The following is a 22,905-nucleotide window of genomic DNA, read 5'->3' on the forward strand; positions in this document are numbered from 1 at the left end:
CCTTTGACTCAAATAAACTTAGACTATATAACTACTTATATAATCCACATACTAATTTGAGCTTTTATAATGCATGATTGTTTTAAAAAAGGACAGCACATATATATATGTCAGTTTCTTGCCACAAGGCACTTTTACCTTACATGCTACCACTTAACGGTAATCATGAGTACCATATTAGAAACTACCCACCCCCTAAGTATTCCCCAACATCCCTTTTCTTTGTACCCAGTTTCTTTTAAATAAACAATATATTTGCTCTCGATATCATAAAAAGTAGCTAGAAGCTATGCCGACAATCTTCTCATCGTAAACTAACTATGGCTATTTTATTGGATCGTGACAGATAATAGGTCCTTGCTTTGGAATAAATCTAGCAAGTTGCCAACAATTTTCTCAGAACTTAAATTTCAAGGGAAAAAATTTGTATTCAAAATTGTGTACTATATTTTCGCATTTCATAGATGGACTACCTGGACCATTGACTATTGATCACACAAGTCTTTAAAATTTCTGCTGCATGGCTGCCATAACTTGCTTTATGGCCTTGCTACTGATTGATATCTTTATGGTCAATATAATGTAATCAATGTAGTCACAAATGGGCACATGCAAGGAGCGTTCATTGTTTGGTCTAATCTCACTTCAAGATTCTAATCTGAGTTTTGCTTTTCTTGGAAATATATCATCAAAGCAAACTTTTTGAAACGTTATTGCAATGGGGAAAACAATCTGGGAGCCTTTTATAGACAGCAGAAAACCAAGAATAGTGTCAATGCAACCCTATTTATGATCTAGGCAATTATATAAGCGTACACATAAGAATGCCCTTGTGAGATACAAACGCAAAAAAAGTAAATGATTACTACAAAACTAAAAAATACCAGATGTTTCAAAGCTGCTGAGATTCCTGATAAATTAGCACACCTCTAAGTCATAGCTTGCCCTGGCTTGAGCCACTAAGGTCGGTGATGTTATGGTAGAAATAGGATCCTTTTTTCCGGAAGCCAAACTGCAATAGCTTTGGAGAGAACCCATGATATCGTCCTTCCATGCTGGCGGTGGCAACCTCTGCTACCCTTGTCATCATGCTGCTTGCCATATTAAACGGTTGCGATCCAAATTCTTCCAATGGCATCCACTGATTACAATAGAAACACCATTAAAATTTACCAAAACTTCAGTAAACAAACTGTACCAATGTCACCTGCTGGTGCCTCTGCTAACAACAGCCTCGAATCATTCAGAGCAATGATTTGTCAGAAGAAAACAATAAACTGCACAGATAAACCATATAGTTTCAGGTGCTCGAACCTTTGCTGCTGCTATTTCAGTCTCTTGCATAGTTATTTGTGAGGAGGTAGGTCGAAGCATGCATATAAAGAAAAGATCAGACTTTCCAAACGCTGCATTATGTGTTTGCCTGTCAAAACAACCCTTGGTCATACAAAATTCCCAACAAGTTTTGTGTTCCAAAGCTCAACAAAAGAACATTAAAATGTGCCGGATGCATAGCCAAAGGAATACGTACACAACAGAGAGATGTCATTGACACATGCTAGGACATGGAAATGCATTGATTACAATCCTTGCAAGATGACTCCTGACCCTCAGCACAAAACCCTTGGCAGCTCTGGAAAAACTGAGAATGTGTGGTACGGAGAGAAGAGCATGCACGACATATGTGGATACAAGTCCAGCTACCATATCCACGACCGATATTTATTGCGGTGTGCTATTTCCCCCAGATACATCATCATATGCACGTGAGGTCACCACAGAGGGACACAGCCCATATGAGACAATACATGATGACATCACGGAGTTCTCTAGGCCGGGTGATATCCTGGTGACTTTAATGCACGCACAGAAGGTAGACAGGTGGGCTTGCTCGACTTTGCATCTGATTCCCTCATAGTAGTGAAGCTAGATGCAACAGAGCTCGGGATAGTGAGGCACTCAGCAGATGCACCACATGTGACAGGGTATGGGCAACATTGGGTGCAGTCCATAATTTGATCATATATAACGGTCCCCAGAGATGGCCATCCTCTAAGCGGGCTGAGTTGCTTCCCACATGGTGGGGGGACGAGTACATGATGACATCACAGAGTTCTCTAGGCCGGGTGATATCCTCCTTCTTGGTGACTTTAATGCACGCACAGAAGGTAGACAGGTGGGCTTGCTCGACTTTGCATCTGATTCCCTCATAGTAGTGAAGCTAGATGCAACAGAGCTCGGGATACTGAGGCACTCAGCAGATGCACCACATGTGACAGGGTATGGGCAACATTGGGTGCAGTCCATAATTTGATCATATATAACGGTCTCCAGAGATGGCCATCCTCTAGCGGGCTGAGTTGCTTCCCACATGGTGGGGGGACGAGTACAGTGGACTACCTGCTGGGTCCCTTAGCCTTTGCCTAAGTACCCCCACTTGGTGCTGACCACTCATACCTAGCCTTTTATATCTCTGCTACTATGCCAGTCGTAGGGAGGGCCCCTCCCATGCCCACTCATGTCCAAATCCACTTTGACTGTGCCCTTGATCCAGTCTATGTGAGCCACCTAGCCCAGGAGCTTCCGGCCCTACTTGGAGACGATGTAGACCTCACCCGCGCCTCGGACACCCTTGCCTCAGTGGTACAAGACACTGCCACCAAATCCTTCTCCACAGCTCGATCTGCACATGTGCCAGCTGAAAAGATGTCTCAAAACCCTTGGTTTGACGACGAGTGCAGAGAGATGAGAGCTCACCTCACACGTGAGCAAGCCTTAGGCCATCTGACGTAAGTTTAGGCACATCGGATCTCATAACAATTGACACGTCATAAAAGGCGGGCTTTCCTCACACACAAGATGGATGAGGTGATCAGATCATTTCGAGGGGGAGATCCTACCATTGGATGGGGACTTCTATCGGAGGGGAACCACCTATTCCCATCACATATGCATGCTCTCTATGACATCCCTATGCAGGCACCACCTGATATGTCCTCTATGCCCAAGCCCACTACTTGTCATTTGTTCAGGACGTACGTGCTACACTCCGTCAGCTCCATAACCTATTAACCAGAGAGCACAAGGAACCCCCACACGTTGGCTTCATCGACCCTTGTGCCACTGCCCCCGCTGTATTGCCTATTTGCATACAAACTCTGCATTCCCCCCCCCCTCCCCCCCCTCGTAGCCCTCCAAAAAGACCCAGCTAGAAAACAGTCCTCTACTTTTTTTGCCAATGTATTGATGGTGACACTGGATTATGATTTTGATGCACCTTTGTCCTCTCTACAGGTCTATTTTGACGTGGAGCAGAGAAGATTGTGAACAATTGTCAGATATCTTTCCTGTTCCAAACGATGTGAATTCTTTGTATCTATATTCTATTCCTTGTGTCTATATTCTCCACCCCTGTCACTAACAGATACTTCATTTTTGTCCCAGTTTCTCTTTCAGCCATGGCCTTGAGACTCTCTAAACTTCGAGATAGTTTCTGGTTTCATACATTAAAATTACACCCAAATTTCCTAGAGTAGTTAACTGTGACAGGTAGTACATATTTCTTGCCATCTAATGAAGCCGTATTGAAACCAAGCACTCGAGTGTCAACCAGGTATCATCTCCAATGTATCAGAGTACACTTTAGGGAAAGGCAACTCTCATCTCTGATGTACAAGTTATCACCTTCAGGCTCCTCTTGGAATGTATATGAGGTTGCCCATCAGCATCCAAGACATCACACAACTGTCTAACACGACTCCATATCTGTAGGCATATTTGGGTCATCATTAAATGCTTGCAAATAACCATTACCATCCTAAGGTTTATGTGCATCCAGCGCTTCGCTCATTACATGTGATGGCTGATCATCAATAGGTTCAATTGTAAACAACTGTTCTGACACCAAGTTATTGGATTCTAGATGCTTGTGTAATTGAGATGCATTACTTGAGGTCTCTTGGACTGCCTATTCATTCTGTCTTTGACGTTTATCATGCTTTTACTTCTTGCATCCGTTCTCATAGTAACCCATCTTAGCATAATAAGTCCATTTATCCTTCTCATGTGTCTGCATGGATCCATTGTTAGCACCCTGAGCATTACCGTTAGCATTGCTGTTTTGCCAATTCCACTTCTACCTCTACCCACATTTAAGTGTTTGCAAGTTTTTTTGAGTTCCGTTTGCCTTTCCTACAACCACGGGCTACAAAGGCCTAGTCACTATCCTGCTTGTGTGGCTGGATGACCTCAAAGTTGTCATCTAAGATGTACTCATTATATGATTCATGACTATATATCTCACATTGCTTGTAATGATGGAGATTGCTTGTCCATCTTTTGCCTCCCAATCGTGAATTTTTTTAGCATCACACAGGACCTTCATGAATCCTGACTCTTCTTGAATCCATGATGAGAAAATCCGAGTAGAGCTAATACCCTATAGGTCTTGCCCAAAGGGAAAATCCTGATTGGAAACCTCTTGCACTAACAGCAATGATAATGCAAGAGACGTATATCCTTTGCGATGGGATGGAAAGTTTTGTTGCAAACAAACATGTGTACCACACTAGCCATCTTTGATGAACATACTAAATTTGTAATCCCTTTTTCCCTTCTCACTTTAAAGTACTGATGTGAAACATACAATACATGTTCCATGTTGATCCCAACAATTGCTGCCATCATTTTTTGTTCCTTGTTCCTACATTATCCTTAACCATGGTCATTGTGTAATATGCCTTTAACACAAATGTGTGTGTGTGTGCACGCTGTGTATGCTTACCTATAATTTGTATGTAAGCTAATAATAATATATGTATGCTATGTTACCACATACAACATAAATAAACCACGTATGAGTAAGTTATATGCATGCACTAAGATAACATGAATGTAGAGTAGCGAAATATTTTTAGAAGACCTCAACACAAAACCACTACTCAGGAAGGCTGGAAATCTTGGAGATAAGATTGACTTACACCGACTTCTATATTTCCCTCCAATATACCCACAATCTGCAAGCAGCTGAACACAGCATTTAAAGTGCTCTTAAATTGGAAATGGGAAAGTATAAACAATAATAACTGATTACCACTACCCCAAAAAAAAGTAACAAAAGTCCACTTATAGTGAGCTCCTTGGAGCAAGTAAACCATGCATGAGCAGATAATCAGAGGGTTTAAATAGAAGCACAGTTGAAGAAAAGCATTAGACCTGAAGCAACTATCTCAATGAAAAGAGTAACACAATCGAATCCTCAAAAGAGAGTAGCATTAAACCTGAAACCAACGACGTCAATGAACTCTGCATCCACCTGCAATTCACAGTCCCATATTTATGATAAAAATAGACCAAAATTTTCAAATCACTTATTCTCATATATCTGAATGTTACATAAAGAATATAGCATCCCCAGTAAATCAAAACTGATGGGCAGGGTACAGCTCCCCCATTTGAAATGGCTTCACAATCACATTACCCCAGTTTCTTCCTTCACTTCCCGCGTTACCCCAGCGATGATATCTTCTGCCTGCACATTAGACCAAAAGATGTTTCTTCATTGACTAGAAGCTGTCCGCAAAAAGAGGGAGCTTTAAAAACAAGAATTGCATGTAAATGGACATGACTTTGAAGTTTGAGACAAAACTTGCCACACACACTAACAATCCCAAGAAAAACCTTCAAAGAATATAAGAACACAATTAGATCAGCAACAGCAACGGGAAAGATCTAGACAGTTGAAATTATAAAATTTGACTTTACATCCCACAAGTGTAAGGGGGAATCTAACATATTTCCTTGATGAGGAAGGAGATGAGGAAAGAAATTACACTGAAAATCAAAGCAAGAACAATGTTTACATGAATGCTCATAAAATAGGTAGTAAAATAGGCCTGCATGGAACGTTTCTTACCTGAATTCATTGCATGAACATTTATCCCAACTTTAATGCGCTTTAAGACGGTAAAATCGCAAACATGCATGCATACAACACTTTCCGACTTGTAAAAGGGTACTGGAAAGTAGAGAAACTTTTACCTTTTCAACATTTTCTACACTTAACGTTTATTTTAATGTCTTTCACTTCTCTTCCTGTACACACATTAAATTTTCACCATACCATCAAATCTAGATCTCCATATCTCTTTCCATCTTTTGTAATAAGTCCTGTCAGCCTATAATTACAATTGTATCTCTACAACCTTAGAAACTGTGCCAGCTGCGCCTCTGCTTTTATGCCCTAATGAAACACTCCATCTTGTTGAGATAAGCCATCATCCTCCTCTCTACTCATTTGCTGATCCTGAGCAGAAACTCTGCTTCGTTCTCTGTCCAAAAACACCAAGTCCTCTCCATATACTTTGTGGCTGCAGCAGCTCTTGAACAGAATAAAAGCTGCAAACTGTACAGATGTTTGGGACTTAGAAATGTGGCCTAGAGAAGCTAACTCAAATCAGCTTGAGGTGATAGCAGCTCAGTATGTTCTCCTCTGAATCTACTCATTCTTCTATTCCAAAAAGTCATTTTTCTGTGATCTTTACTGTTTAACAACACTGTTCTCCTTTTTCACAAGCACTTCTTCAACAAATGAAGGCATCATCTCTTTCCATGTTGAGGACTTAATCTAGGGATTACATTTTTTGCTCTATCAAAGGATTTCAGAAAACACGGTTGACTGAGAACAGCCTCTGTGCAGGCGGTTTTTTCCAGGTAGTGTACTTCAATCAAGAGCTGAGGTTTTAGCACATTACGGCTAAGAGTCTGAAATAGCCCTTCTCAAGAAGAATTGCATCGTGGTCAAATCCATTAACAATCAACACATGAAAACAATACTTCAGACGGCAGTGCACTGATGCTGCTAAAGGGCGAAATTTGTCATTGAAGAACATTTTATGCTCAACTGCAACTAAAAAGAAGAGAGCACAAAAACTGTTAAAAGAGCCATAGATTTTATGCCCAACAAGAAAGAATCAAACATCAAAGAATCAAGGCTTCTGAAAAACACAAGGCAATGAGCTGCAATGCAAAATTTAAAATAGAGACAAGGGTCAATTGTATTGGCAAACCACGGACAATATTGGATTTCCAAAATTGCAGATATTTATTTGACAAAAGGCCTGGCTTAATCACCGATAGCCGAAAACCTGACATTAGAGAGATTTGAGATCAGGATGTTTCACGCATTATGCTCAATATGGAATCCCACATGCGCTCAACTTTGAAAAAGAATTGCAAGAGGAACCTTGGTAAAACCATTGCTTTACAGCTGCTAGCTCAAGACATGGTATTGTCCGGATGACTATTGCTTTATGCTCAATATGGACTCATTCGCTCAGCTTGGCAAGACAAATCCAAGAGGACATTGCATGCCTGTTCAAAGAAGCCCCAGGTGGAAAAGTCAATGGTAAGTATATAGATTAACATTTGGATATGGTAGCTATTACATTTACACTAGCTAAACTCTTTTTTAGAACCCCCCCCTTTCTTTTTCCTTCTCGTGAAAGAAGGTTTGAGAGGCAAACATTTCCCTAGCCCCCAAAATCTATCAAATACTGTGCTTGCATAGCAGTCTCCAAAATTATAATATCAAATGAGGGTGATCAAACTTAATACCAACTCTAGTCTAAATATCCTCACCAAAGCGCTTATGAAGAAGCCAATAGAAGATGAAGGTCATTCATGTTGCAAAAGGTGCTCAGGAAAAGCTACTATCCCCAGAATGTCTCTCAACCGTTGTTGTGTAAGGGACCTAACTAAATAATTGTCAATAGGAAATCAACAAAATCAAACACCTACCAAACTGGCACTCCACATGGCATGGTTGAAGGCATTATTCATGACACTTTCAATTCACACATATGTTTTTGTAGCTTCTCACTCATGTGGCTACTAGGAAGATACTTGGGCGAGGACCTAACAGTGCCACGAGGGCAGCATGGCATTTGAAGCATCATGTGGACAAGATGGAAAGAGTTGCTTTGACAATATACATCTGAAGTGGCAAGCAGACAAATTAATCATGTACTAACAACAATCTCCTGCGATTCGATCTCCTGTGACCAAAAAATCACTTCCTATTCAAAAAGCAAATTGGGCTCCACCAGCTGCATGTGAAAGGTTGCATTAAATATGGGAACATGCACAGCCAAGTAAACACAAACTGCACTCCACAAACAAGTGTGTGGATTGGTTGTAGTCTAGCTCGAAATTTCATGTACACAGCAATGAATCCTTGGTGTACTTTGTGTTCCATAAACAATATTTTAAGTGGGTTGAGGTTAAAGATTCTCAAGGTAGCAAAGCTTTTTTTGTATACCTTGCAAAATTGACAGAGCTTTGGGGAAGGGAAAAAGCATTCAGCACAGTGCTCCAGAATTGGAAAAGCTTGCAATAGAAAGTGAGACGTTTGTATAAGCTAATTATCTGCAATTGTAAGCCAAGTACACAATGTACTAGAATTTGTCTTCGCTTCCAAACAAAGGTTTAGCCGATTCACTCAGTTATGCTCAAGATTTACAACAATCTCTTGCAGTTCAACCCACAAGCCCTCTCCCATGCTGTACGCATCACCATGGGCCAGCTCAAGACCTCATCGCATAGATTCCAGATCGAGGCGAGCCATGAGAGTGCAGCCACACTACAGCGCAAAGACCTGAGGCTCTGCACCAGTTGTGAATCGTGATACACATGAGGTGGAGACCAAGGGGCATGTCCAAATGCGCATGTACTTTCTAGTGAGACGGGTCACTGCTAGCCGACAGGGCCACCTTTGCCTCCTTCTTTGGGCTGCATACCCCTACAGCCCCTCCTCTTCTGCCTCCCTTTCTCCATTCCCTCATAAGCCTTCCTTCTTGTCCCCAATTCTTCCTTTTCTTGTCCCCCTTCCTTTTGGTCATATTTACCTCAAGCCACAACATATTCTTCTCTAACCTCCCTTCTCCACCTAGCCATTTCTCTCTAGAGGTATTTGGCAGCTTGTTTTTTTTAGATATTGCTCTTGTACAATGACCCTTGGGTCTCTCATACCAGTTCTTTCTCTTCCTATCCCCGTCAAGCTCCCACTCTCTACTTTAAACAAGCGACAGGTCAAGAGCTAAGTATAAACTCCAAACAGGTGGGTTCTTAGATGCAGCACCTTCTTTTACTCTGTGCAAGCACATTTGGACAAGTTTAGCTTAGACAAACATTTGTCATCTGCCATGCCCCCTTTACATAAGAACTAGAATAAATTTGACCACTGCAAATTCACAGGGATATCGCTTTGTAGTTCAGGTCTATTGATTTGACATTTTTGGCATTGCTTTGATTCAAAAGTTCAGGTAAAACGCTCCACAATTTGGTTCTCGTGAAATTCTTCACAATATCCAGTTACCTTATTGGAAACTGAAATGTTTAGCATTTTACTAATGAACCTTGACTGTACGTGCAAGACAGGAAGCAATAACTCCAGCCTTGCCTTTTTCCATGTTAAATGGACAACTATGGGGTAGCATGCCAGCGAGGATTTAATCTTGACTATTCATTTCGAACTTGCTCTATTCACATTGGACGTGGATAATGGCAGGCCACTTCAGTTTGTATCGTTGCAGAAAGGCACAATATCTTTTAAAGAAGATAGCAAGAATACATATTATAGTTCCACATCCTCACCTGATGGACTACACCTGTTGGCATTTTCCAGACACCAGACCCTTGGGTAGGACCTGTCCTTTCTTGCACAACAAGAATCTGCAGAGAAGTAAGACCAACATTTCCAAATCATTATAGTAATGCTCTAGTTATGCCAATTATGACTGGAAAGAGGGAAATACATAAAACAGAAATCAAAGTAGAGTAGACCAACATTTTGTTCACTACGATTTTATGACCAGTTGAATACAATGGGAAAGAATGATATGACTGCAAGACCTCTTTTTGGGAATTTATGACAAGTGCACCAACGCCAACTTGATGAGATGCATTTCTAGGAAGTGTGGAAGGCACGTCAGGAATCCAATACGTTAGCATGAGATAATCTGGCTCTGCATGATGATATCGAAAACCTTCCTGTGGCAATGCAAAAAAGCAAAAATTATAAGCAAGGTTAGGGAATAATTACACCTGAAACAAGACCCCCCACTTTACATTTCATTTTTTGAAAGGACGATATGATCGCGTTGTGGCATCATGAGGGATGAAAATGAGCTTTGAGATATTTAGGAGCGAGCGAACAACACATGCATGGCAGCAGCAACATCTGAAAATACCTAAGAATACCCTGTCTCTACATCAAGTACTTTTGACTTTCTTTATCAAGACATAAGGGCCCATTGGTAAAAACATATGACACCCCACAGCCCATTGAGGTAGCTAGCAGAGCAACTACCAAGAACCATCACCATAGGGAGAGCATTCAGATGTCTCAACTTTAATTGGATACCTTAAAGACCATGGAGCACATTTTCCGTCTTGCCAAATATATTTCAATTTCTAATTTTTCCATGCCAGCTAGACTGGAAAACATCCTGTATTATTCATTTTATATAAGTGAGTTCTCATTTTTAGATGCAATTATTTTTTAAATACATAACATTTCATCCATACAACTCATGCCTAGGGGGCCAAAATTTCCCTCTATGTTTTTTCAGACTGTGATAGCATCACACAATGTCGAAATTTCCCAAAGCAGATATACTGAAATGGAAATGTAAGGCCAAGATAGCATGTGCACAAAATAGAACAAGACACTGAAATTGAAAGGTTCTTTGCTGCATCAACACGCATGTAAAAGACCTACGTACAAGGACTATAAACAAGGTTCAAACTACAAGTTTCTCCAAGGACTTCACTGTGTTGGAAAAGGTGGGGGAACAGCCCCCTATTCATAGGGTTGGTGGTGCCTAGGATTGGTCATCTAGCATTAGTCATAGGCCGAACATGCAATCGGATCTATGGTTAACCTCGCCAGCTTAACTGGTTGATCGATAGTTGGAATGCATGGCCAAGCATCAAAGACATGCTCCCGCCAAATTGTATAAACCATGATTGTGATGCTCAGCCACTCTAGAAGCTACTCGAGCTGGTCTCTATAAAGTGCCTTTGTGAAAAATGGAGTTCTTCGAGGGTAGAAGACCGCTCTCCAGCTATCACCGTCCACACAAAACCAGTGAAACTCCTTGTACGCATTCCTAAAACCAGCATAGCTAACTGGCTCAAGTCCATTTTATGACCAACTGTTGTCAGTTGATCTCTTACAACCTTCATTTGTGAGATGGCCATGTACCTCATTCTCATGGTGAACAACTTATGGACGACAGTCCGCCATAGTCTCCTTGAACATCTTTGCCTTCCCATTCTCCGACTTCACTTGGATCTGCAGTAACTGTCACGGTCCCCGAAGCATCCTTGACATTCTCGGGCTTGAGTTCCTTTCCTATTGCTACCTTCCAGAGTTTCCTTGCCACGAGGTGGCTCTACAGCTTGACCTTCCAGATGAAATAATTTGTCCCATCCAACTTTCCGTATCCAAAAAGTTCAGGATGGGCATGTGAGGGACCATCACTTCTACAATCACAGAAACAAAAGATAGAAGACACTGCAAGACCCAAACAAACACCTGCAGCTACCGTGAATCGGAGTCACCTTCGAACTTGTCGGGACACCTTCCTTCAAGAGCTAAGCGGTTGGTTCTGATACCATGTCAGAAAACAGACGTACTGAGCTCACAACCTCAGCAACAGCGGACAGATCTGGACACTCTCATATCACTCACAGATGAAATCCACACACACACACAACACACACAGAATATAGAATATGTAAAGAAAGAATGCAGATAAGTATTCATTCACAACTGTGGGAAAACAAAGCTCAGTGAGCAGCAAATTTCCAGTGGACCCTGGACTAACACTTTGCACAAAATCTGAAGCAAGGCTGAGGCCTCTCTCTCTAGTTGGCTTCTGTGAGATAGCTGGAGAGAAGGAATGCCCTCTATCTGTAGGGAGGGAAGCTAGCCTGCCCCTCAGTCACCCTGAGTCCTGAAAAGTTGCCTCTGCATGAATATGGTATGGGATAGAATGAAGACAGAGAAGCTTGTCAAAGATCTTAGCATAAAAGATATGACAACAGTAAGGATCCTCCTAAAGGATTTTAGGATAGAAACAATTGTAAGCTTTAGTCAAAGAAATCTTATAAACACAATATAATGTAAAGCATACCAATGGCATAAAGAAAATACCTCAACAGCAGAAAAGACCAGGTTTGCATTCCGTAAAGGTAACTTCAACCAAATGCCTTTTTTACGCTGCATAGAAATCATAACAACGTGTAGCCGAGGCACTTTTTAGATTCATTCATTAATATTGAGATCAATGCAAATTATAGTCTACTATATTTGTCAATGAGAAATCCTCAAGTGAAACAAGCTTCTCAAATTGGAATATTAACAAAAAAAATTGCCAGCACCTATAATGAACAAAGCTTTCCACTCAAAACTATCTGTGAAAGTAATTCATATCTGACTCAAAATCCTGCTTCAAAAGACTGTTTGGTGATGACATCTTAAACCACTATGACGCATGCAATCTTCTCCTACAACATCAGCTACCATGCTCAGCCAGCTCCTCAAACTGTATTCAGTACCCAGTATGATTTACTCTGTTATCAATTGTCTACATCTAGGACTTTCCCATGTAGAATAGTAACTGCCACTCTTGCTTCTCCTCCTGGAAGGCAATCACTTTTGGAGAGTTCAGAACTGCCATGTCCTACCACCCTGCATGCCACACTTGTCCAAGGCAGGTTGGGCAGACACAGTAAACCCCAAAACAGATCTGCCAACTACATCTGACCCATAGCTCTCATCAAGCTCATCCCCTTTGACTGCATATGAATTTCATGGCAATCTGCCTGACTAGATTTTAGAATTCCAGTACACAACACATGTTTCCCTAAAGATAATAATCAATTATACATCCTAAAGCTGTGCTTCCTCAAATCAGATGTCAATGCTCAAGGTTCCACCTTCTTTCTTCACACCTCATACTTATGCTATATTTCAATCATTCAGCAGCCCTTCAGCATTTCTACTTCCGCCGATAGACTTGATGCAGATAATATGCTGATATGCCTCTGCTGATCTAACTTGATGAATCATTCAGCGTTTACAATCTGGTACCAAATTGTATTGACTGAAACATGTCCCTCTTTGGCATACTTCTTATCTTGTTGTAAATCCATTTTTTTGTGCTTTGATTGAACTGGGAACACTGCTCAAACGTTCAAGCTGTTTCTTCACAAGAAATCATTGTGCGATCGGTTCAAGCAGATAGGTATTTGTCTTAGAGGATTTACTTTGTAATGACTTATTAACATGTGAAATGAAAGTAGAAACTGCTGGGACTTCCAAGGTTTAGAGGGTGAGAGCTTACAGGCTCTGTTTTCTATATAGCCAAAAGCTCTCACAAAATTCAAATCAAAGTACCATTGTGCATCAAAATTTCACGAGGTGTTTTGTGAGCATGGCACAGATTGTTGAAGCTCGTGACAGGAACAAACGAGTCTTGCTTGAAGAACCTCCAAAAATCTTCCAAGAATGAGTATGTCCAAACCTACTATTCAATTGATGCTCTAGGGGAGAAGCTGTGAGAAGTGCAGCGGAAATGAACAGAAGAGAGAGAGAGAGAGAGAGAAAGAGCACGCCTCACACACACACTGAGAAGGAGAGAGGAGAGAGAGGCACAGGAGAACTGCAAGTAATCTCTGGAGAAAACCCTGCTACAACTGGGGGAAAACCTTGGAACCAACGGGCTGCTCGAGAGCTCAGACAAAAAGCTCAACAACCACGAGAAAACGAGGCAAGAGAGTGGAAGAACAGCTCCACACCTCTGCCCTAGAACTGCTCCTGAGCTGCACACTGGGCTGGCTCTGCTGCTCCACCAGGCACCGCACTGAACTACCCAAAACACAAGTGGGGAGGGGCTCTATATAGCCCCCCAGCCTCCTAGTCGGCTAGCATAGGGCAGGGCCCACCAGCCTGCTGATGTGGGCCGACCCCTACAGCCCTACAAAAGGGGCTGTCCAGGCCCTAAAGAGAGGGATGTACCCTCTGCCCTCCAGCTGACCAGGATGGGGCCTATGGCCGACCCCTCTTGCCCTATAAACAGGGCTGAACCTCCAGCCTATGTCTTGGCGCAGACAAGCCAAGGTGACTGACCTGCAAGTCGGCCCACCCTTTGCTCTCCAGCCCTCTGCTAGGGCGCCTATAAGGGCAGCACCACAGGGCATACCTGCCCACACACCTCTGTACCCCGCCTGGGAACCTCCATGGCCTACGTGTCATCACATGGACCAGTACGAGGCACTGGAAAGCCACACTAACCTACTCTCACGGGGGCGGGCACACCCACCCTCACTCTCTACCCTAGCCTCACTCACTAGGCGGGCTGCGGGCACACCCACAAGCAAGGCCCCCTTTCTCTAGGTGACATCAGGAGATGTTGACCTCCAATAGAAGCTCAACCTTGTTTCCCAAAGAAGCTATGGCTTTGTTCCATCCCTTGTGAGAGAAACCGTCATCAACACAGTCAAATGTGAGGGAAGTCAATGATGGAAGGAGGAGAGGAGTCTGCCCAAAGTCAAGACTCGGTATGTTGTTGTCAATGCCAGTGTCTCTTTGCCCACTGCTCATTGGTCCATCCCGTCATAGAATCCTCTTGTTTCTATAATTAGGAAATAAGAGTTTGCATGCCTAAATGTCTGTACTTCCTCTAATTCCAGTCATTTGGTCCACAAGCACAGCAGACAAGTCTCTAAATCAAGGTATAGTTCCTATTGTTCATGAACTGCTGGAGGAAAGACTCAATCAAGCTTCTAGATGTCTCTCATGCACCTTCCTCAGCACATCTTGGCTTCCCCCCCTTCAGTTGTTTCTCCTAGCTTGTTATCAGGTCTGTTCAATTCTGCTTTGGAGGGATGGGAGGGAGTCCAAAGGCAGGGGCAGGACATGGCAGAATATTTTAAGCTTCCGCAGGGTCAAGGATGTATGCTGCAGAGCCATATGAGGTCATCTGGTAGCCCCATATAAGCCATTGAACCACCCACTTACGCCTTCAACAGACTAATTTTATCCCAAATCTCAATTGGTGTGCCCATGGACAGCCAAGCCAATGGTAGAACATCTGTGGAAGAGGATAAGCTTCCTGTAGACAAACGACCCACCGAATAAACCTTGAGTGTTTCCGTCTTAGGTTTAGGGATAGGTTTCGGTCCAGCCTACGATAGGAGCCCTTCTGAGCGCCCTCAGGGCTGGAATAAGTGAAGAGAATGGCACGGGAAGGGCTGCCTTTATAGGCTACCCTCCACCCCTCCCTAGGCTGCCTTTATGGGGCCAAGGGACCAGCCAACCACCCCCAAAAGCCCTATAAATAGGGGGCCTCTAGACCCTCTTTCCTCATTCAGTTCTCCCAGCACTTCAGCCTCCTACAGCTCTCAGCCCCCTCTGAACAACCTGACACTCACCCCCAGTGGCCCTCTAACCAGCCTCAGCCTTTGGCATCAGTTCAGCCCTCTGGGAGGGTGTTCACGTAGCGCATCAAACGTGGAGTGGGACAGCGAACGGAATAAGGTTTGGGGTCTGTTTCAGCAGCTCTTTTCAGTTATCTTTTACAGTTTTACACAGCTCGTTCTCAGCTCTTTATTTCAGTCATCTCTCAGCTCTCTTATAGGATCTATCACTCCTAGCTTTCACTCTCACACTCACGCTCAAGCCCTTAAGTGGCTTCAGACAATGCCTAGTGCGCAATGGAGTGATCGGCAACAACGGTGAAGCCAGATATTCCAGCAGTTTGGGGGAATGATCGAGTACGTTCCCAACAAAAGCAACCCCGTTGCCAACACTCTCAGTCGGAAAGGTTCCATCCAGACCATTCAGCAGGCCACTGTGCTCGAAATCAAGGAAAGGATCTTGATAGCATGAAGGCACAGTACGCGGAGTTAGCAGAGTTTGGCACGCAGTTCCAATTAGCCACGATGCTTGCTCCAGGCCATTACTCATTAGAGGATGGTTGGCTTTTCTATAAGAAAAGATTATGTGTACTCAAAGACAAACGGTAGTTGCTTCTTCATGATGCCGATGACGCCCTTACTGGTGGTCACAGAGGTATCAACGGGACTTTGGAGAAGTTAGAGCGCTATTTCTATTGGCCAAAGATGCAGAAGGACGTATACGGCTATGTTCAGAATTATCAGATATGCCAAAAGGTCAAGGCTTCCCACAAGAAAGTGGCAGGCTTGCTTATGCCATTGTCAATCCCCGACGGTCCTTTTCATAACATAGGTATGGATTTCGTGGGGCCACTTCCAACATCCGCAGGTACACGTAATACTCAATGTCTTACTATTGTTTGTCGCTTTAGTAAATATTGTATGCTTATTCCCTGCAAACAAACGGCTAGCGTTGAAGATGTAGCTCGTTTGTTTATCAAGTACTGGTATCCCATTGGAGGGTTACCAAAGACCATCACATCCGACAGGGACTCCAAGTTTACGTCTAACTTTTGACGAGCCTTGTTTGATAATTTTGGTACTAAGTTACAGATGTCCAATACTTTCCATCCACAATCGAACGGCGAGACAAAAAAGTATAATGGTATGGCATTTGATATTTTGAAATCATATTGTCATGATGCTCAAGGAAAGTGGGAGCAGTTTCTTCCACTTGTGCAGGCCATTTTGAACAATACCTATTCTTCAAGTATTGGTCGCACGCCTTATGAAGCGGCGTTTGGACGGCTGTTTACCTCACTTCTCACTCGGTTGGTGTCTCCATCTCTTGAAGCCAACAAAACCACCAAATCGATGGCAGAGATTATGGAGTCTGTGAAAAGCCACATCACCAAAGCTCAAGCATCGTATACGTGCCAGGCTAACAAATCTAGATGAGATGTCCAGTATAAAGAGGAGCAATGGGTGTATTTACATATTATCAAGCAAAGATTGAAGCAGGTGGGCAAGCGATGCCCTAAGCTGTCCTTCGAGAGCTTCGGACCATTCTTAATTATTCAAAAGATCAACGATGTCTCAATGAAGTTACACTTTCCAGACAGTTGGACTATGCACAATGTGTTTCATGTAGCTTGGTTGAAGCCATATTTTGAACCTCCTCTTTCAGAGATTTCCAACGAGCAACAACCTAAAGTTCTTGATGAAGCCAAAGTTTTTCAGCCAGAACAGATCCTTCTTCATAAATTCAAGCATGGGCCAGGACGCAGGATTCGAGATTTTTACACCAAGTTCCGTGATCAAGGTACCCATGAAGCAGTGTGGTTGGATGAATATTTTTTCTAGGAGTTTCCCCAGATATTGGCGGAATACTTGAAAGCAATGAACCTACCGCCAAGTTAAGGAGGGAATGTCACATGCACCCCTACACTTGGGTGCAAAGTGACACACTGGCTACATCGACAAGTGCGTAGTAGTTCCCTAATAGGAGATTTTGTCGTATGATGTGACCCCTTTGTGAGCCCTTGTCCAGGGACAGTCAGGCACAAGCTACATAAATCGGTCTCTCAGGCTTAGGTCAAGTCGGAAGATCAGTCCTTGTTCACTAGTACCCACTGGAGAACCGTAGGTAGTGTTTCCGTCTTAGGTTTAGGGATAGGTTTAGGTCTAGCCTAGGATAGGAGCCCTTCTGGGCCCCCTCAGGGCTGGAACAAGTGAAGAGAATGACAAGGGAAGGGCTGCCTTTATGGGGCCTAGGGCTGGCATTTATGGGGCCTAGGGCTGCCTTTATGGGGCCAAGGGACCAGCCAACCAGCCCCAAAAGCCCTATAAATAGGGGGCCTCCAGGCCCTCTTTCCTCATTCAGTTCTCCCAGCACTTCAGCCTCCTACAGCTCCTCCTCAGCCCCCTCTGAACAGCCTGACACTCACCCCTAGTGGCCCTCTGACCAGCCTCAGCCTTTGGCATCAGTTCAGCCCTCTGGGAAGGTGTTCACGCAGCGCATCAGACGGGGAGTCGGAACAACGAACGGAGTAAGGTTTGGGGTCTGTTTCAGCAGCTCTTTTCAGTTATTTTTTACAGTTTTACACAGCTCATTCTCAGCTCTTTATTTCAGTCATCTCTCAACTCTCTTATAGGATCTATCACTCTCTCACTCACGCGGTAACCCTACATTCCGGTGGACACAAGCCTCTTCCTTGCCTTGCAGAAGCGTCCTACATCGTCAGTGTGGACAGCATCAAGGTCTCGGTATTGGTCGGCGTTGCCTCTCAGGTCTTTGGGTCTGCTATACATTTCTGTGCTCTCTCGAAGAGTGTTCTTTGTATTTCTCAGTTCTCCAAGTATAAAGCAAATTCTCCCCTAGTTGGGGGAGGGGGCCCTCAGTGGGTACAGGGACCCAATCAGTTGTCGACTCTACTCTCTCTCTACCCTCATCTCCTTTCTCTCTCTATGGTGAACAACGCTAATTCCTCACTAAAGGTTTAAAGAAGGTCTTGCTGTGAATTACACGATCAGATTACCGTTGCATGTTACAGCACCAAGCATCTAGGGTCTATTTCAATCACAATATACAAAATCGAACCATGAAATCTCTACAAGAAGATCCTTGTGGCTACTCTACATAGATCTCCATCATCACAATTCCTTCCAAACACGCCAGATCCGCTACCGGGTCAAGCTCCATATGAGCTCCAATTAGATTTGAATTGTGAACCCACCAAATTGCCTTGCAGCCCCTCGTGTTCTAATGGCTCCCCAGCCTTTGAAACATAGTCTTCAACCAGGTCTACCACATGTTCCTCGAGTACAATACACCTGGATCTAAAATCCTCTAAGTCAGGTGCCTCTGCCAGCACTACCATCTCTGCAAAATTTATGACACCAACTTCCACAACCAAGATGCAGAAAGCTCCAAAGGCCTCTGTAATGAAGACTCTCCCAGTGTCTCCTTGAAAGGTCTTCACCCTCCACCCATATAAACACTCTCTCCCCGAAATATTCAATAAAGGACAAACAAAATTCGCAGCCTGGTACTTCTCATTGCCTGTACCAAAATGGGCTGTGTATGCTGCATGCTTTAGTGATGAGGAGAATGAGAGCCTCAGGCACTACTTATCGGGGTGGAGGAGAGGCTGGTCCCCTACCCCGTCGCTGACTGACCTATCGTAACAGCTGGTGGACCAGCCTGCTGAGCTGGCCAACTGCCAGGTCAGCTGACCTCAATTGAACCCACCATCTAGCCTCCCTGGATGGACAACTTGCTGGTCTATGGCAGACTTGTTCCAGCCTATATAAGGCCCATCTCAGCCCCCTTTGCTGGGCTTTCTTGAGCCCTAGGCCTGCAGTGTGAATCAACAGTGCAGTGGTCCACAATCTGCATGTGTGAGTTTATAAATCAAGACTGTAGTAGTCCACAATCTCCATGTGTGAAATCACAAGTCATCTCAAATACAGGGAGACATGATGATGATGATGTTAGCATCCACCAAATAGGGCCCGTGGAGCCAAAACAGCAGTACAAGTCACGGTCTGTGAGATCTAAGAGAGAGAGAGAGAGGAGGGGGTTTGGGAGGGGGCGGGGGGTTCGCACAGGGTGGCTGGCTGTACAGCTGAGATGAAGTGCTCTAAGCTTGAGAATTCGAATTTGACACAGCAGCACGGGAGAACTGTGAATGGTGGATCACTGTCATGGTTGTAAGACACGTTAAGACACGACACGTTAGACACGCTTCAGACACGAGTGTCTAAAGTCTCTTAAAGATACGACATGTAAGACATGCCATTGTGGTTATAATAATAAATATTTAATTGATATATGTATAAGTATACAAAAGTACAACTTGCTAGCATAGCTAGTTGCTAGATTCTAGAAGTACAATAAGCTACACTTAAAAAATGCAAGAAGAAACAATGCACCTCTACAATGTAGTTAAGAGTCAAGACTCGTCACTCAAGACTTAAAAGTTGAAGTTAAGACTCACGACTGAAGAGCTCGCAATTTTTATTTTTTTTAAAGGTTTAAACTGACAATTGAATCTTGTCACATGTGACATGAATTTAATCTGCATCTCAATACATATAATTGAAAGGAAGCTTTCGACTCTCAAGACTCAAATCTCTGAAGATTCATCCTAATCTGAATCTATGAGGTCACTGCCACTGCTAGATCCAAAGTCACCATCAATGATAGCATGGCTAAGTCAAACTCAATGTTTGTTGTTACTCCCCACCCACCAAAAAAACAATAATTTAAAATACGAGTGTCTAAAGGTGTCTTAAGGTAGGACACGTGACTTAAGTGTCTTAAGTGTCTTTATCATAAGACACGAGTGTCTTAACAACCATGAATTCACTCTTTACGATGCAATAGCAGATACATACCTAGATGAATCCAGGAACATTCCCAAACTCATCCTCTACACAACATAGTGCAGTTTCAATCTCACGATAGTCACTCATAAGATTGAAAACCATAAACTCCATCACGCATAGCAGGGACTAGCTGCTATGACATCCCCAATGATGTCATCAACACCCAACAGTGGGTGTAGACCATAGTATTAAAATATGCTCTCACGATGCAATAGCCGAGTCTGCACGAAACAAGCGTTACTTTCTATAAATCAAGTCGACCAGTGATCAATCCCCATGAAAACATTACATCATGTTATATTTATTCTCTACAATGGCATGGGGCTATGTTCCCAGCTCTCAACTGTTTCCCTCCCATTTAGATCTCCTCTTTTAATAGAGCTCCTAGCTGTTGCTGCACCATGAGCTTGTGAAGCCGTTTTAGCATCAAGCCATCCACCAAGCTTTGGGTCGTCCGTACTCTTTATAATGCAAAATTGTTTAAACCAAGATAGAGTTTACAGGACTTTCCCTCTAAATTTCACAAAAACCTACACCTTGATTTGTTTATGACCGGCTTTTTAAGTACAGGCATGCTCTTTCATGATCCTTATCAAAACACCAACATATCATGCACATCTCCCTCTTCTTTCCCTTTGAGTTTCAAGGGAACCTCTCCAAAATTTATCTTGCACAAGTTCCCATATTTTATGGTGATCGTTTGCGTCTAACCATTGTATCTCTTGCCAAAAACCTCTCTTTTCCAATGAAGTAGATACAAGAAATAAATCAACATAATCTACATGATTGACACAATTGACACAGTCTACATAATCTATATGATTCAACGTGTAATTTCTTTTTTTTTTCATTGTACCCTCCAAATACGATCCAAATAAAAAACAAGAGTGTATTAGTGCACGTGGGTACTGCCTCCTAGTATAGTGGTAAAGCAAGCCTTTTGGATGCAAAGCATGTTAATGGAGTTGTCGATGCTCTAGTAGACGAAGAACTTACAATGGGAGCTCCCAACCTTAAGGATGCAAAAATCAGTAGGTAATTTTCTCCATAAATGAATATTATAACACAACTCAATTAATTTTCCCCAGAAATTATAAGTGCTAAAAAAACGAGCTTCTAACTGTAGAAAACCACACGTCTCTAGCAATTATGTATATCCTCCCCATGATTTCCAATCCAAGACTCTAATATGCCAATAAAGAGCCCAAGAGTAGGTCGTAGGTAGCGATCTCTATTCTAGTTATTCCCCTCAGGTGATCGACCGTTAGTGTGTCGTATCCAAGAGTCCTAACTTCGTGTTTTTGTTCAGTTCTAGTGTGGTTGAAAGCAGGATTTGAGTTATGACCGTTCTGTCCCCGTACTTCATGATGCTGGCCTACCGCAAATTTGTTTACCCGGCACTATTCCAGAACAATGGCTGATCGTTTGTTGTGTTAATAGGACTACCCTCGCTACTTACAGTCTCCCAACTAAGATTAAGCATATTTTACTTCAGGCAGGAGCTGCTCCGCAGATTTAAGTCGGTATACCTGGGACTTCCAATGGGCTAGCGATGTTCGGAGACTCAGAACAAAGGAGTTCGGATCAGAGGGCAGGCAAGTGGGCTCAACGATAAAGCCTCCGTAGCGGTCTTCTTTACCCTGAAGCATCGAAGAAGAGGAGGAAGGAGCGTCCATGGTGATGAAGATGTGCTACTGCTACGCTCAATTATAAACACACACTCGAGAGCGGCTTCCTAGAAATTCCAGCATGGCTACCGCTTCAGGTACGTTTAATTGACAAGTCAGAATCAAGTTTCCAGGAAGTTTCACGTGAGTGACACAAAAGCCCCACCATCCATTTTCCCCGTGGGTAAAGCCGAAATTAGGCGTTTTTAGATTTTTACTTGGCCAGCACTAGGACGTTTTTTCAAATTCTGAAATCCTGTGCTTCCACATGGCACAATATACACCCTTAGATTTTTTAAATTCTGAAAGCCCAAAAGCTTTGAAAGCTTTTGAAAAGCTGCGTAAAAAGCCAACTGCGTAAAAAGCTTCGATGGACACCAGTAGTGGGGAATTCGAATGAGGTCCGATGTTTTTCCAATTTCCTTTCAAATTTCCATTCAAAATTCTGACTTCTTTTGCACGAACTTACGTTTATGATGGCTCTGTGCAGGAATGATGAACATGGCAGAATCTGGGAACCTTGGCAGAGGGAAAGCACTGTCGGATCATTGAGGTAAAAGATTTAGTGTCTCTGTCGTCAACCCCCCAACCCTCTCTCTTGTCTTGCAAATAATCGCATTTCAATAGTTGCTCCAATGCTTCTTTGCTACCCTGCAAAGTGAGACCTGGCATCGTGCGCAAAGATCCTCCAATTTCGACCACTTCTTAAATCCAATGGTCAGCTTCTAGACTATTGGCGGGCAGACCCCCTTTCTGATCGTGCGGCACAATGCTGACTGTGCCTCCTCCGAATCCTTCAGGTCCTCCTGAAATTCATCCTCGCGGGATAGATAGAGCTCTTTGCACGTTTAGGCTTCTCGAACAATCCCCCACATCCCTTTGTATC

At 43.2% G+C, this 22,905-nt stretch overlaps 1 protein-coding gene across 2 annotated transcripts; it reads right to left on the reverse strand.

Moving 5' to 3' along the window:
- Window positions 1-716: 716 nt before the first annotated feature.
- Window positions 717-22,161, reverse strand: LOC147895625 (nudix hydrolase 8-like). Of its 2 annotated transcripts, XM_087383345.1 has the most exons (8): window positions 21,882-22,159; window positions 12,218-12,283; window positions 9,910-10,047; window positions 9,652-9,729; window positions 5,480-5,530; window positions 5,280-5,314; window positions 1,315-1,423; window positions 717-1,141 (listed from the first exon to the last, which is right to left on the reverse strand). In XM_087383345.1, exons 1-8 carry the CDS (start codon window positions 22,026-22,028, stop codon window positions 935-937), a joined length of 831 nt encoding a protein of 276 aa, XP_087239471.1. In that variant the 5' UTR covers window positions 22,029-22,159; the 3' UTR covers window positions 717-934. The 2 variants fall into 2 exon arrangements, with proteins under 2 accessions (XP_087239471.1, XP_087239472.1); XM_087383346.1 differs by lacking the exon at window positions 12,218-12,283 and having other exon boundaries at window positions 21,882-22,161.
- Window positions 22,162-22,905: the final 744 nt, after the last annotated feature.

Source organism: Dipteris shenzhenensis, chromosome 13, assembly GCF_047967505.1.
Source record: "Dipteris shenzhenensis isolate YYH24624 ecotype China chromosome 13, Dip_SZ_1.0, whole genome shotgun sequence".
Lineage (NCBI taxonomy): Eukaryota > Viridiplantae > Streptophyta > Polypodiopsida > Gleicheniales > Dipteridaceae > Dipteris > Dipteris shenzhenensis.